This window comes from Styela clava, chromosome 7 (genome assembly GCF_964204865.1).
Source record: "Styela clava chromosome 7, kaStyClav1.hap1.2, whole genome shotgun sequence".
Lineage (NCBI taxonomy): Eukaryota > Metazoa > Chordata > Ascidiacea > Stolidobranchia > Styelidae > Styela > Styela clava.
The window spans coordinates 16,993,228-17,010,882 of NC_135256.1; the positions used below are offsets into that span (position 1 = coordinate 16,993,228).

The 17,655-nt window shown below is 35.0% G+C and overlaps 1 protein-coding gene across 1 annotated transcript; it reads left to right on the top strand.

The window, feature by feature from the left end:
• Positions 1-7,566: 7,566 nt before the first annotated feature.
• Positions 7,567-17,445, top strand: LOC120328575 (solute carrier family 7 member 14-like). The gene is made up of 16 exons (XM_039395104.2): positions 7,567-7,718; positions 8,135-8,352; positions 8,975-9,112; positions 10,192-10,290; positions 10,569-10,792; positions 11,091-11,179; positions 11,399-11,549; positions 12,433-12,548; positions 12,919-13,017; positions 13,919-14,085; positions 14,391-14,489; positions 14,804-15,106; positions 15,500-15,611; positions 15,696-15,817; positions 15,981-16,099; positions 16,285-17,445. Exons 1-16 carry the CDS (start codon positions 7,624-7,626, stop codon positions 16,423-16,425), a joined length of 2,292 nt encoding a protein of 763 aa, XP_039251038.2. The 5' UTR covers positions 7,567-7,623; the 3' UTR covers positions 16,426-17,445.
• Positions 17,446-17,655: the final 210 nt, after the last annotated feature.

Genomic DNA, 17,655 nt, shown 5'->3' on the forward strand with positions numbered 1-17,655 from the left:
TTTGCGCTGTTTCCCTCTGTTTTGCGCTGGTTTCCTTCTGTTTCGCGCTGCTTTCCTCTGTTTTGCGCTATTTTGCGCTGTTTCGCGCTATTTTGCGCTGTTTCGCGCTCTTTTGCGCTGTTTGCGGTGTTTCGCGCTGTATTCAGTAAGTAGTAAGACCCCTTGCACCTTAACTTAAGACAGAAAGGTGATAGAGTTAGTATATTCAGATATAACCGTACGGAGAATTAGTATTCCTGATTCTGATCTCTCATGCTGTAATGCCTAAATTCAGAATAGGGAATAATACAGTCAGACAGTAAAGAATTATTCCAGCCGGAATGCTGGAGCAATTCTGCATATGCAGACATGACTGCATGAGTAATCCTGCAGCAGTGCGAATCATCTTATTTTTGCGATTGTAGTTGCGTTTTCACTTTTAACAAAAAAAGAATAAACAAACGAATCTATTATCAGTCAGCTCCTGAAAATAAGTTTGTGGCCAACCAAAAATAGCTTTAACCAACTTTATTCTGCAAATGTTATTGCTGTATTGCGATGTGTGTGCCTGTTTTGAGAAACAAGGTTCCTTTGCTCTCTATTTTTGCTCTTAATTTCAGTCAAAGCAAAAAATCTGTGTTCACATAGCCACGAAGATGCAAATAGGATTTACATATTTAAATACAGAAATAGCTAGATTATTTCAGTATTTTGATGGCTTCTGGACCGATGATTGAATAGAATTTGTAAGCAGATAGCATAACTCGTCCAAACTTGCTTTACTTTTACCGTACAAGCGTACAAGCCAACATGGTGGAAGGTGGACGTCTAGTTAAAAACACATTATAACATACAGACATACGGTTCTGACATAACAATACAATTACAGAATTAACTTACTGGGCAAATGCAATACGATAATATCATCAGTCTAATAATGAATACACACTCAAGTCTCACAAGCTTGCCCGTTGCATGAATGCCGATGTGTAATAGGAATAGCCTATTTGCGCCACACTAACGTAGCAATTCGCGGCACATAGGCTAGTTTGAGAAAACGCTGAATTAGTAGCACGATTTACTTTTTAACCTCGTTTGTTTTGAAATTATGACGTCACAAAAAACTAAATAAATCCTGCTCGCTACTGACCTCGTGCGGTAATTCGTATCTCAACAGCTGCCTCCAGTAAAAAAGAATTCGTTCTTTTTTGGCCAGAACGGTACTTTATATATCTCCTTTGATATAAATAGAGATAAAACTGATATCAGTCAATAATATTAATCAATTAGAAAGAATGAATACCTACTACTGCGAAAGTGTCTTGAAACAGACATACCCACGATTTGTAGTGCCGTAAATATGTAGTGCTGTAAGATTAATTTTATATTGTTTTACTTGACGTGCTGCTAAATTTTCTTTTCAATGCTTGTTCTGTCCACTTGTTATCAAATTTATGTATATCTCCATCCCATTTTCTTTTTTGGCCAGAACAGTACTTTATATATCTCCTTTGATATAAATAGAGATAAAACTGATATCAGTCAATAATATTATTCAATTAGGAAGAATGAATACCTACTACTGCGAAAGTGTCTTGAAACAGACATACCCACGATTTGTAGTGCCGTAAATATGTAGTGCTGTAAGATTAATTTTATATTGTTTTACTTGACGAGCTGCTAAATTTTCTTTCCAATGCTTGTTCTGTCCACTTGTTATCAAATTTATGTATATCTCCATCCCATTAAAATAAAAATGAGAAAAAAAATATATTTTTAGACTTGCAAAATCTATCGGCCTAAAATCGGCTTTCCTCTCCCCCTTGATAAATATGTAAATCCTATCTATACTATTTGCACTGAAATTGGTACGCCAGATCCCAGAGTGATTCTCTGTCGCCAGAGCATTGAATGTTTTTTTTTTTTACATTTTACTTTGTTTATTCTTTTTTGTACACGTAGTGGACATAGCGATCGTTTCAATATTATGTTGTTGTTGTTCTTGTTCTTTGACACATTTTTAAAAAGTCGCTTTTCTCTTTGATTACTGGACCAATTGCTTTGAAATTTTTAGTGGTTAAAAATAAAAATTCTCTTCAGAAGGATATTACTTTTTATTTTTGCTATGACGACCACTGTTCACAAACTTTTTCCGGACAATATAATGTAAATTGTGTGTTTGCAGCCAAATATTTACAGTCAAATTATATTGATGTACTTATTTTTCAATGGCAAATCAAAATGAACCTGCTTACTGTTGATGACAGTCGGCAAAATCCTATATTTATTGGGTATCAAGAAACAAACAAGAGAGCAATGCTCAAATATATGGACACGCAGAACAATTCCCCAAAAATCATATGCGGTGACCAACGACTAACATACCGGCGGTGACTTACCAGTACCTGTATCGGGGTACCGTGACGGTACAGGGACTGTCATAGATATTTTAGGTCCTGTGACAATTGAAACATCAGTTGAAATATCTCGTGATATGAGTCAATTATGTACCGTATTATAGGATCAGGTACCGAACCACAGTCAAACATTTCAGATAAAAACGTTACTAAATAACATGCGTCAACTTAACACCAGCCGAATCGGGGTACAATTTTTGGTACAGTGACTGTCATAGCCGTTTAGGGCTGATGGACAATTCGACTACACGGACAACTCACCAGGCCTAGGGTGGTGTAGCCAGTCTGCGGACAATTTCATTCAAACGGCTATAAAACAAAAACCAATATATCTAACCCATTAATTTTTTCACCGTGGGTGCATTGGCGGCATTTATTCTACACGCTAAACCTCGTATTAACTTTCTACGACAAAGGGTTGAAGCTATACAAATCCCCAAAGTACGGCACTCGAAAGACGTATTTGCGACCGAACGACCAGTGTGCGACCACGGATTTCAAGCCTTGATCATCGTTTATGCTGCGTCGAGACTATCGCATACGCAGCCATACCGCAATCAAACAGACAAAACACGGCGGTCGCAAATTGGTTGACAATTGTTGGTCTTGTGACAGCGTGAAAACATTGGGCTTCTAATTGCATTTCTGACCGTCATATATTTCAAGAACCCGGTTATTTCGAACAAAACTCGTTAAATTATAAACAAAGCACCACATCACAGCAATCAAACAGACGAAAACACGGTGGCCGCAAATTGGTTGACAAAGATATTATCGACGTATCGGAAATGCACACCCCCTATTCCCCCTCCTTCAAATGTAGAAACGCGAAACTTTCAAATATGGTTAAAAGAAACACAACTCTACCCATCTGCCAAGTTTCATCTTTTTATTTCTCATATTTGTATGGATTTTCAAGCTTTTGCCAGCTACGAGTTAGTTCAGTGTCACCGCGCTGTGTTACGGTACCAGAACTCCTGTCTTGTGACAGCGTGAATTGAAATTGCAAGATGGTCCGTTGGACACAAAATGGCGTCCGATATCCGCAGAACGTTTAGTGACGTCATAGCAAACAAAAACAAATCTTACAGAGCTAACAGAAATATTTGAAATAAATAAAAGTAATAGCCTTCTGGAGAAAAATTTCATCTTCAACCACTGAAAATTTCAAAGCAATTAGTCCAGTAATCAAAGAGAAAAGCGACTTTTTAAAAACGTGTCAAAGAACAAGAACAAGAACAACAACAACATAATATTGAAACGATCGTTATGTCCACTACGTGTCCAAAAATGTTAAAAGAAGCAACACTAAAATTGACAATACACCAACTTCATTGATGAATCTCATTTATTTTAGTATATATACCGTTCGTACTATTTTTTATTGTTTCTACTGCACCATTGCGTAGCCTATCGTTGGTTATCTAGGAAGAAGATGAGTAGCCACGCCATTTTACATAGATCCCACAAGCATACCGAGAACAGAAGAATCCTTTGGGTCATAATCATAACACGACTGGTGAGAACTGGACCGAATAAATATCATTTTAGTGGCTGATAAGCATGCGGCTGTACTGGCTCTTCATTGGAATCGTTTGATAAGCAGCGCAACCATCTGAAAGCGTGCTGCCTCAGTCCAGATCAGTTCCTAACTGAAATATATATCCGTATTCTAGTCTTGAGAGTTACAGCCGATGTTCGTGCTTCGATGTTCAAAGCTGAAAGCTGTTTAGCATTACAGTTACAGGTAGGGCTGGCCTAGGGAAGGGCCATAGTGGCAGCCGCCCGGGCAGCAAGTTGTAGGGAGCAGCAGATCCAAGCTGTAGAGTCCCGCCAATTTGCTCATTGCGTGATTTAGCAATATACTGTGAAACATTTCTTTCTTATCGGACCTTTATTTATTCATTCTCATGTATAACAACATCTAGAATTTGTTTATTTTCCGAATTATTTTTGAAGTTAGGCAAAAGGGGCTATGTAATTTGTATATATGTAATATGCTAGTAATTTTGATACATCAGCTTCATTATCAATTCACATTAGGAAACATTTCATGAATTTATCAATCGAATATTCTGCGCCACGCCATTTCACTGACTCTTTTACTATTGATGCGCAACGCAGGTACGGGATAGGCGAAACCAGAGTTAAAGTTCTCATTAATAATTTAAAGATGCTGCCGAATTTAAAGTAGAAACATATTTATAAATGTGGCGGCGGCATTTTAAAGCGATCTGTTCTAGAACGACTCACAAACTGGATACGATTCAAATACCCACTAAACTAGGCTTTCAATGAGCAAACGAAATATTCAAAGAGAAATTCAAATCAGGAGCCTACACGATTTTTATTTTTCCGTGGTTATGATTAGCTTTAAGTAATTGTTCCCTATATGGAAATCCCTATATGTAAGGATTGTCAATAATATGTAAATATGAGGAAGTAGGTGCAGTGTTTTCTAGCTTTCTATCCATAGGTTAGAGGAGATGATAGACATCATGAGCTACATGCGTTTACTGTACGGAATTTCCCGCGTGGTTAATCGATGCATGGAGAACAGTAGCATAGAAAATTAACAGTGCAAATGATCCGTATACCATCTGACTTTTTTATTATTATGTTTCGAAGTAAATTCAAGATATGGATTTCTTAGTGTTATGAATTGAGATAGTAGTATTCCTGCGAATTCACTTCGTTAATTTTTATGGGTTTTATATGGATCCTGGAACTATAAATTTATCAAATCTAAGATGCGGAAATAGCCTACAGCATGAAAAAGGTAAGCGTGATAAGCCAACGCGTTATGAAAAGGACCGATATAATATAGCCTACCAAATTTGAGACAATATTAGGACAGGACACCTTGTGTTCACTATTTCGCTGCAATTATAGTAGGTCGGGGGAAGTCGGACCCACTAATAAGTTATTTTGAATAACTCTTCAAATAATGTCGCAGCTACATTTATTCTACGTTTGATTTATGCACCCACCCTCCAGCTATCTTGCCACATTTGCACATTGTTGCCATGGCAACGAATCGGAATTTACGCCCGATTTTCAGCTAAAAAAATATCGGGGTAAGTTAGACACTTTGTGGGCAAGACGGACACAACCAAAATAAACTTGATGGTGTCTAAGATTTCGGTCATAAGACTTCGGTCAACGCCTGGATGGCCCAGGATTATGTCTCTTAAATTTTTTTTAAACAGATCACTTTTCTTGCATATTAAAAATTATGTCCGTCTTACCCCATAAAGGCATAATAGGGCAATTTTCAAAAGAGTTTGAACAGTTTTAGGGAAACTAGAAATTTAAAATTTAGTTTGCACTTTTTCAACTGCAATTTTTATATTTTTTTTTACACGGACTACCTATAGAAATATTTATTTTGTAATTTCTTGGCATAACCTTGGGCGTATTTTATACGCATATGGGAAAAAAATTGGACGGGGTAAGATGAAATTTTACGCCGGGCTTAACTTCTAAGAAACCCAGTATAAATATGGCGATGAGTGTGCTCTTGATCTTTGTTGTAAAAGGGTACTTAGTACCAAAAAATAATTATTTATAAGTTTCGATGACGACGGCCTATTGACATTCCCAACTGACTATATTGAAAAAAATCCTCAAACCTCCCCCATCCAAAACCCACCCTACCTCTTAAGTGACCCTGCCAACCCAACAATGAGTACTGGCAGTCTGCTAAAGAATTTATTCGATCTAATGCAACTACTTTCAACAAATAAACAAAATAGAACCGAGTTCGCAGACTTTTCCGGCTAAAATTATTCTTCGCCACCATGGGACTCTATAATTTGACGTTTTTCTGTCCCAACAGAAACACACTTTCTCCAGAAAGCACCGCCTTGTAAGTTGTCGAGCCTGAAATGTGTATCTGATATCTTTTATTTTCGATATAAACTGACTATAAAAAAGATTATGCAGTTTCCACGAAGTCAATAAATATGGATCTTATGGAATAGCTTAAGTATGGGAGACCTGCTTTTTCTGTGATAAGCCCCGAATACTTTTGTTTCCAAGCAACATGATTGGCTGAATATTAATTGCGAATATCGAACGGTCGACTTATCTTGTTCCCGATTTATTGTCCTTCTTTCAGAAGACGTGAAATATTGATCGACAATATCTCTCAATCCAAGGTCACAGATGTTTCATGAAACAGCGGGTAGTCGGTACATACATATATCACAGATAGCACAAACTGTGCAGTTGTATTGAGAAAACCGAGGGAAAGGTTCTGCATATCCACACTGTTGAGATAGATATTTCTGTATTAATAGTTTGCATATATATATCACAGATAGCACAAACTATTCAGTTGTTATTGAGTAAACCGAAGGAAATGTGATGCCTATCCACACTGTTTAGATATATATTATTGTATTACAAGTTTGTATATTATTTGTAAATTAGAATAATTCAGAACAGTTAAGCTTCGATATGTATAAACTGACGAAAAAGACAGGAATAAACGTTGTTTTTTAGGATATGTCTGTTGTTCTTTTCCTAACCAACTAAAGTTGGGTCGAATATATTAAATCCTTATTTTAGAGTGCGATACCTTTCATAGTCGATTATTCTTATTCTCAATAACTTCACTTTGTAGACAACGACAGTCGAAGAAAAATGCATAGTAATGAGCGATTGTAACATTCCGACTAAGACTTTTCCCGCAAAATTAAATATATGGCAATGAGCCATATCAACGTAATTGTGATATAATAAATGACAAGGTAATTGTGCCAAAGCCAGAGCATGTTTTACGAACAATACCAGCGAGCAATGGATATTCCTCTGATTGTCAATGAAGCGTGTCAATCAAAGTTCAGGCTACTTCTAGGAAGTTTCATTTAATACGAATTTCATTATTGAACGGTACGAGTTTGAGTAGAAAGTTTAACAAGCATTACCACTCATTCAGTATTTCAAATAAATTGGTTTACAATTATAAAAAATCGAACATGAAGATAATTTTGAAATGATATATACAGTATGAGTATAGGATAGGATCATGGACGAGGGCAAAAAGCTGGAAGCAAATGGCGCTTCGAACTTGATATATATTCAGTTTTCTTGACATAAGGCACAATTTAGTATCAAACATTGCTCCGTTCTACAAAACTACGGATGTTCCGGGCTCAAATAATAACTGTACGTTTTTTTCACATCCAGGTTTTAGTAATAAATTATTCGATATTTTACCACCATGCCTATTCCAAATCTTAGCGATATGAATCCGACGTCATGGAGCTGGGTGTCAATGAAGCAACATGCAAGGAGTTTTGGAAGCAGACTAACACGGTAATGTTTACAATAAATGACCAACTATATTTTACATTCGTTGCGCACATAAGCATATTGACCATAATATACTCTATAGCTTATATCCTCATTTTCGCAGTTTATCACGCGAAAAATACGTTTATCTATGGGTAACAAAGAAAATTTAGTTATTTCCAATCTCAACCGTTATATATTCATCGGTACAACATTAGAATAAACTTCCTTTTCGTTTTGGAATGAGACACCTAAATTCGACAAGCCAGGTGTGACAAGGTTCATTGTTATAATGTCAATCAGCAAATGCAGAGAACTAATGAACCTAAATTATTGATGTAATTTACATAAGGTTTAAATCCAATTATTTTGTGTATTCTAATTACACAGCATCAGGGGGTGTTTTAGTATATTATCCGCTAATATATGCACATATTTAGAACGAGGCCGATAGAAGCAATGAGAGATGACAGAAGAAAATCAATTGCAGTAACAAAATTACCGCGATGTTTGACGACTTTGGATTTGACGTCACTCGGTGTTGGAAGTTGTGTTGGTACCGGAATGTACGTTGTATCTGGACTGGTAGCTAAAGAACTTGCTGGTCCAGCAGTTGTACTTTCGTTTATTATTGCTGGCGTGGCATCATTACTGTCAGGTAAAAATTTGAGAATCTTCCCCGGCAAATAGCAAAATATTCAAGCGTATATGTGTCGATGACGACAATTTTTAAATAAGTATTCTGTAAAAAAACAAGGAGAAAATACCTTTGCGAATCCGTGTCAAACTAGACTTTCAGTGATTTGCAACCGTTATGTCAACATTTTTTGACGTCACGGCCACGATTATACGAATTCTCGATTACAAATTCTCAAAAATATCTTTTCCGAGTAAAATCAACTTCGAGATTTGTTCTTAATTAAGGCAAATTTAACAGAAACTAAAATACAAACTTTCAATTTAAAAAAAAATCTTCACTGAACGAGGATTCAATATATATGTACAAACAAATATATATTCAAATATTTTCAACCAACTATCACGTTTGTGGTGTACAATAGTGTTTGATACCTTTGGTACAAATTATGTTTGTTTGAGGCCGTATCGGCAGAAATACTCCGAGAAATAGGAAATTTCCTGGATTTTATTTTTGTCAACAATTTATACAATTTAATTATTATGAATTATAATTCTGCACTTGTGATTTCTTATTTACATATATATATTCCATCCAATATTGAACGTAGACTAATTACCTCCATTTTCTAATAAATATTCAGGCATGTGCTATGCTGAATTTGGCGTGCGTGTACCAAAGACGTCAGGATCAGCATATACGTACAGTTACGTCACCGTAGGAGAATTCACAGCATTTTTCATCGGATGGAATTTGATTTTGGAATATTTGATTGGAACAGGTGCGATAATATTTGATAGCAAGAGGGTCAAAAGCTAAGTCTAGTCGACACTTGATCACGCTTGCTTCTTGAATAAAATAGTTTTCACTGACTCTCATGTACACACCATCGAAATCGATTTCAATCGATACATGTCGATTATTGATTTATTCAGTATGCTTTTTAATATTTTGCTCTATATTTTGTTTGAGTCATGTTCCGACTACTATTTTAAATTAGCGTTCAATAAAGTTTGTCAACTAATTAATTTTTGTCATAAAATTGATTTTTCTTACGAATACGAACCTCAATAGGCACCAGAAAATATGGTACAACTTGCGGCACTTAAAGTGTTTGGGAAAGGTTCTTTTTGAATCAGGGAATTCTGCACGGCTGAATGTTCAAGGAAATACTTGAACCAAAAGAATTTTTATAAAAATATAGAAACTGGCGGCTTGCGAATACGACATGTCCTCATCCTAATTAAATTTATGGATTCGTTTATGTAAACTCTAATGCATAATTCTTGTTTTATTGCAATGGGTTGAGAGATTTGCCAATTATGCATGTAAATCATCGCGACGAAATTTATACTTTTGAATAATTTAAAAGGCAATTTACCTAGAGCAATAATTATGACGATAATTGATCTAATACTATTTCGAAATACGACACATGCGCATCTATATTGAATATTTCAATGAATAAAACACTTAAAAGTTACTTATTCGGTCGCATACGGGGATAATAGTATAATATTTCCGGCTTCAAGTTTTAGTCACGTTTTTTCTATAAATTATATAGATATAGAAGAACCGCCTTCTGCGACAACAAGGCCAATGATAACTGTTTGTTAAGAGCTGGTGTTTTACTTGCTCATCACAAATAAAATTTTATGGTGCTCCCGTAGTATGTGCACGAAGATGGCGCACAACCTGAACATAGTATGTGAACCAGGTTAGGGTTCAGACTGTGCGCCATCTTGTTGCACATACTAAGGGAGCGCCAATTTTATTAAAATTCAATAAATCAGTTTGAATGTATTATCGAATGGCTATGTAATATATTTTCAATTTAACCTAGAAGTTAAATTTTTTCAGCGTCTGGAGCTAGTGCGCTAAGCAGTATGATGGATTCTCTGTCAAATAGAACAATAGGAAAATGGATGGTCCAACATTTGGGAAATCTTCCAAGTATAGGTGAGTCGAATACTAGTTTGAAAGGCTTTACAGCACATAGAAATGCATCAAATCTGCATAATGGTACTACCTGTGAACTATAGTTCTGTCAAATCTTTCTTTATTCTCACTGTTTTAATCACCAGAAATGGAAAATCAATATGTTCGAGGCATTAGTATAAATTATAATTAGTCTTGATACAAAAGTTCCCTCTACTAACTCGGATTTAAAACTTATAAATGATTTCTTACTCTTGTGTTTTGTATTGATCGATACTAACATTTTTATGTTTTTTCAGGAGGACATCCGGATCCATACTCGTTTCCGGATATCATAGCTTTTCTAATAGTTTTGGCAATGACAGTGATCGTTGCAGCTGGTGTTCGAAACTCGGTCCTATTCAACAACGCATTGAATGCTGTTAATCTTATTATTTGGATATTTCTCGTCGTTTGTGGACTATGTTTCATGGATTTCTCGAACTGGGCAGATGGAAACTTTTTGCCATTTGGATGGAATGGGGTGAGGATAGATCAAATTTTGTATCTGAAATTAAATTACATCGAATCGCCTTGCTTGCCGTGTACAGCTGTCATGTGTTGATTTAATCAGTTCAACCAGTAAGCAATAGTTTACACATTTTTACCAAGCTTAAAATATGCGCTTCACATACAGAATGTCACATACTCATTATCGAGCAGTAACAATATCTTTACATTTGGCCTAGAAAAAACGTAGTTCTGGTTGTTGAATTGATTGGATGCTTATAGTATTATTATGTCTCAGTATAATGAATTACAATTGATATTCATATTTTCAGGTGCTCAGTGGAGCAGCAACGTGCTTTTATGCTTATATTGGCTTCGACATTATCGCAACGACCGGAGAAGAATGTCAAAGACCACACAAGTAAGCAGAACTTGAAATGTTTAAAAAAATCAAATATGAGTGCACTCTAAGTATTGAAATAAATGTGATTTGTACGGATTTTCTGACCTATTGAAAGAAAATGTTTCGTCTAATATTATTCTAGTATAAAAGCCCGACATTTCTGACGAACGACATAAAAATAATAAACAATGAATGAAGATTTCGTACTTGACTATCATTTTCGTTTACTTTTATTAGGTCGATTCCTTATGCAATTTTGTCGTCCTTGTGTGTGTGCTTGACCGCATACGTCACAGTGAGTGGATTACTAACATTGGTTGTTCCATATTATCTAATCAACTCGGAATCTCCTCTTCTTGAGATGTTCCACCACACAAGCTTTCCTCAAGTGAGTTTTAAGTATTTGATATCATATTTTTATGACTTAAAACTAAATGATCACTCGATACTTATCGAATGTTGCATGCTTTATTAATTCTGTTGTCTCTTCAGTTAAGTGATTGAATGAGTCACAAATTAGGCTTGTTTGAGTATGAAATTTTTGGCTCATAGCAACTTTTATGCCTTGTTCGACTTAAACAGAAGTAAGTCAAGCGTTCGCAGTAATCGGTGAAATTTATGTTGTGAAATAACGATGTTACTCCGGTTTAAACCATATTGGCACAATTTTGGGAAAATATGAGTTGTTCTTGCTACCAGTTATCACTATATCGTACGAACGAAACTTCAACTTGCGGAGCGCATTTACACAAGCTCATTTACTCAGTTTCGTTATATGGAATTAATATTCTATCGAGAGGCTAAATGTACGTTTATCAGTGCAAAGACCCACTCCATTTCCACACCCTTGATCAGATAGATCCATTTATATCTTTGCAACAATAACTGACCAGTCGTTGAACTCAATTCACCACAACGCCTTATGTTAATTAATACCAGAATCTTATTCGACAAAAAATTTGAAAACCCCTAATGCTAAAACGCAATCAGATTAAATGACGGATTACTGAAATTGTAGAACTCAATCCATGAAATTGTATCGAACGAAATTGATTTTACGGATCTTATCCCATCTCTCATGTCGTAGAGAAATCAAATATAAAATGCAAATTTCGATATGATTTCTGCACAGCTATAATTATGACATTCACGGTCTTTCCTGAAGGTTAAAAACGGAAAGTAATGAAATTTATTTCGCTTCACCATCCGGGCAACCTTACTCAATGGAACCAAATATTCCGCTAAATAAATATAACATTTTTTATTCACAGGCACAATACATCATTACTATTGGTGCAGTTACAAGCTTGACAGTCAGTTTGCTTGGATCCTTATTCCCTATGCCTAGAGTCATATATGCCATGGCAAGCGATGGACTTTTATTCAGGTAATAGCCTACGTAATAAATGTTTAACGCGAACGCTTGTGTTAGCTTTTTCTGAACATTTCGAGCAGTTTTTTTTATATGTAATAACTCAACGATTGTGTTAGCAAAACTGTATATATATATACACGGTTTTAGATGTTGCATACATTCCAAGTTTAAATTAAACTATCTTGCCTGCGATTATGTTGTATGGGCAATGGGTATTTTCTTTTCTTACTCACAATTACAGTATTACAGTATAATGAGATTCACTTTTGCCAATAAATGTGTTATGGCCTAATAAATATGACACTCTGAAATTATAACATACTAAGCATATAATATTATTATGCATGGTTGTAAAATATCGATTTACTTTTGTACTCAACAGATGTTTAGCACATGTTTTCCCTTACACGGAAACTCCAGCAGTTGCGACAGTTGTAGCAGGAGTTATTGCCGCGATTTTAGCTTTGGCCATAAGTTTGAGGTGAGTAAAACCTTCTTTTGTCGCTAAAATCAATATGATAGTTAGGCTGAAATTTGGTAAAATTATTTATCCACGATTTCATATAATTCCCATGAAATTTTTTGTTTCCAAATGCTGACGACGGGGCAAATAGTCTTGCTTAACATGTGGTTATTTCAGTAATATTCAACGTAGATTGCTTTATCTAAACTCTAAAATAATCAAAATCCACTCTTTTATTGAACAGAGACAATTTCTCTGGACAAGTAATTCACTGACGTTATATTTTCATCTTTGTAGCGTTGTTCAATCACATCCATGCGCTACAGCTTACCACAAGCTTAAGCCCTAATCAATTTTTGACCGGCTGATGCGCATAAATAATGCAAGAACTTGGTTTGGAATTTGCGAAGTAATTTCCATGATAAAGCGCCGACACAATCTTGCTAAGCTATCGATCCAACCTTCGCGTCACAATGACGGGTTGACGTACAAAACAGTTTATCCTAATCAAGCAGGTTTCAAAAATGCACATCAAAAGATTATTCTTGTCACCGGCCTCACCTTGACCGTCAATCCTTCTTGAGAAAAATATTTTGTGAAATAATGCGACATTTATTTCCCGACTAGGATACTTGTAAAGCCAAGTTGATATTTGCAACATCGCTCGCATGGTTTTAGAAACGCTATTGTTTTTACTAAATGGGATGTGAGGGGCAACAAATGTTAAGATGACCATAATCTTTTGGTCTATCCATTTTTACGCCTTGGGCTGTTGATTAATATCCCGATGTGCCAATGATCTTTGAACCCCGTTATTTGACCAACGTAGTTTTTAACCAACAAACTATCCACTTGGTCATCGCACTACCATAACTAGATTTATTCAGTTAATTAATAAATAAATATCTATTTTTGACAGAGATCTTATCGAAATGATGTCAATTGGCACTCTACTTGCCTACACACTGGTATCCCTATCTGTTCTTCTTTTACGATACCAACATGACGTCACAGTTGAAAGTGGATCGGTTCATTTTCGACATGTTGGAGGAGAAACTCAGTCCATGTCTGAACCAGAAGAAGAAAGTAAGACTGCTTTAATATTATGATGTTGTTTTATTGCAAAATCAGCAATTTCAAAACAACAAATGAATTTGAATTCAATATGCCAATGGATGTAATTGTCTGTTTGTTTTAAATGTTTTTACACGTCTCATTGTGTTCTTTCATATGGCTACTGTGCTCCCGTGGCACATATATATAACTAATGCTAATAGTAGCAAATTCACAAAGCTCACTAAACGCTTGTACAGATCGATAGTAAGCTGTTTAAATTGAAAAGTTTTCGAGGAAGTGATTTCATCAATATTTTATTTTTCTTCACTTATTAGTCAGGCCAGAAGACTGTGAAACAATGGAAACAGAAGAAATGGCAATAGGATGTGATTCTGATGCAACAGGACTCGTACAAAATAACTCAACCAAGCAAAGTTTGTATTTTTTATGCTTTAAAATGGCTATTAAATTGCAGAAGTTTTAAGCAAAGAGCCGAATCCATTGGAATTACTTGATCGGAATAATGTAAAAATATCACAACCCATCCGCATAGTTCGGTTGATTACATATCTTTTGCGAAGTCTTTTCAGAGGACAACAGCATTTAGCTTGTTGTTTCTTTGATTACTTCACATACGAACTAGGTAGCCCGTGTAGCTGTGAAAATAAAATCTAGTCATTCTAAACCTGCATAACGGTTTGTTTTAGTAAACTAAACGCTTTACAAATATAATCCATGTTTTTATCAGAAAAAAGTACTTACGGAGCAATAAAGGGTAACAGCAGTCAAGCAGATGCGGAGAGAGAACTTTTGGAGGTCGACAAAGAAAATATTTGCAGTGAATTCTGGTTACCGGTGAAGGGAGCTATATCGTACAGATGGGCAATTTTTACAGACTATATTGCCCCGTGGACCTACGCTGTGCGAACCTTTTTGGGATTACCGTCAAGCGAACAAATTCCTACTGCAGAAACGCATAAGTTGGCGGATAGATATATCCTTCTTTTATCGGCATACTCCGTCATTCTGAATATTTTTTTAGTATTTGGATGTAAGTAAATGTTATGTTTCTTTATGAATTTTTTCACAAATTTCTGAATACATAGAATACCTTTGTGCGGGCAATTATTGAAAATGGATTATAGAATTGAAACAAAATGGGGAAATATTAATGTTGAAACAAAGCAGATCCTACGTATAATACGGTTCATTTGAATGATTGAAATGGTACAGTTATTGAATAGTTTTGCTTTCAAAATTTCGTCCACTAAAATTTCATATATATATATATTTACTCTTTTGTCAACATTTTTCCGAATCAAAGTCGCAAGTAAATCACTGTAAACCAGGAGGAAACCATTCTAGTTCTAATAAATGTGTTCATAATAATTAACTGTGGTAATAATTTTTTGATATAGTTTACTTACGCATTTTACTTTTGCAGCACATCACATTTCAACTGGAGCTTGGTGGGCGGTAATACTACTTATGATCATGCTGGTTATATTTGCGTTCCTTCTGCTCAAAATTTGTCAACAACCTCAAAATCCTAAGAAGTGAGTACTGATTCAAATAAAATGTTAATATAGTCTTGATTTAAATTTTAACAGAAAAATAATAATAACTTTATGTTTTTGCAGATTGGCATACATGACTCCAGCGGTCCCATTTTTGCCAGTTACCGCTATTTGGTTCAACACTTATCTTATGCTTCGACTTTCACCACTAACATGGGTCAGATTTGTGATTTGGTGCATTATAGGTAAGTTGACTATCCGTCGATTGTTCGTGGCATGACAAATAGAAAAGGAAAAAATTATTCGAGATTGTTTTGGGAGAAAGTACCTCTCGTTACATTTTCTACAGCTTTGTACCGTAAAAAACTCGTATGGATAAACATTAATTCCGATTTTATTTGTTGCCAGGTTTGTTCATGTATTTTGGATATGGAGTATGGAACAGTGGACTTGAAACGCCACAAGGGTCGTCACAAGAAACCTACGAAGGAGGCTTAGACCTTGAATATAATGGAATTGATAATCAGGTATGAAACAGTTCAATTTTATTTTGTGACAACAGTTTTTATAGGTTGTTGCACTGAAAAGGATAAAGTTACTTATCTACCTTGTCATTTTCATTCATATGTGTAAGAGAGGTCTTATTTTTGTATTATTATTTTGTTTTCATTGATGTAGGCCTATATATATATAACGTAATCGTATTTTTTAGTCGGTCGGATATCAAGCACGAGACCAAAATCTACACGGAGTTACAGTTCATCAACATCTCGCAAAAGCAGAAGCAGTCATTAAAAAACAACAAGATGGAGAGCAATTAATGGAAGATTACGACGGTGCCGATGGAGAATAACGGCATCATAATCAAGTGACGTCATGGTGACAAATTATGCCAAGATCAAATAATATAATATATATCACAGTGTATGCCATACTTTGTAACACTTGACAAAAATATTCAAATAAATGGCGTGCTGCTGTACTTAGGCACGCTAACCACGAATACTTCGCAATACAAATATATCTAGCATGTTAACAGAAATTTGTGTGCAGAAAACTCATCCCAGTTTTAATGTACTGATTTCACTTTTCTCTGTAAACAAATAAATTGATTAAATAAAATCTGTGAGCTATACCTTCGATATGAGAGTTGACGCATTGAAGTTCAAAAAGTTATTTTTATTATTTTTGTTTAATATTTTTATTTCCAAAACTACTTATCTTAATATCACTGTCCGTTTTTGTGTATTATATATATATGTGAAAAATTTGTCATTTTTAAAAATATTTGAATACCTACTTGACATTAATCTTGAATCGTGTATTATTAGGTTTCATTATATTCACAAATATTTCAACTTCAAAGTTTAGATTTCATTTTCAAGTTTGTGCTAATGCTGGATATGCCATTGAAAATTTGCACCCCAATTTTTTTAAAATACTGTATCAATCCCTGTACTATCCTTCTCCGGCGGATACTTGCATTTCTTTTATTTGTTAACACAAAAAAAAATGAAACATGCATTTAAGCTGAATAAAAGAACTTAAAAAATGTTTTGAAGCTGGAACGACGAAAAAAAAATGTCCAAACCTCTTCAACATTCAGCTGTGGTTCTCAAATACAATTGATATGCGACGGAACTTTCTAAATTTATGGGCTTGGCCGTTAGTAATCATTACATATTTTATGATTCAAAAAATAGACTATTGGTGATAAAATGGGCCAGGGAATCGATCCAACGCGGATTGAATTATTTTTAATGATTTTTATTTATTAGGTGAAGTATTTTGTGTGTTGATTTATCTTGTGAAATCATAAATATATTTAACACGCAATATGAAAAATGAAGTCTATTATTTTGTGTTAACCGTGTGTTTACTTGTAACATTAATTTACTCCATGGTATCGAGAGACGTGGCTCGTTTGCATTCTTCAAAAATTGTATTTTGAAGTGTAATGTTATGATTACAATAACAGGCAAGTAAATATAATAAGATGAATTTATGACGTTCCTGAATCAAATTCAGTACAGGCAATTCTGAATTGGAGACAACAATTTCATATTTGCAATTAAGCGATGTC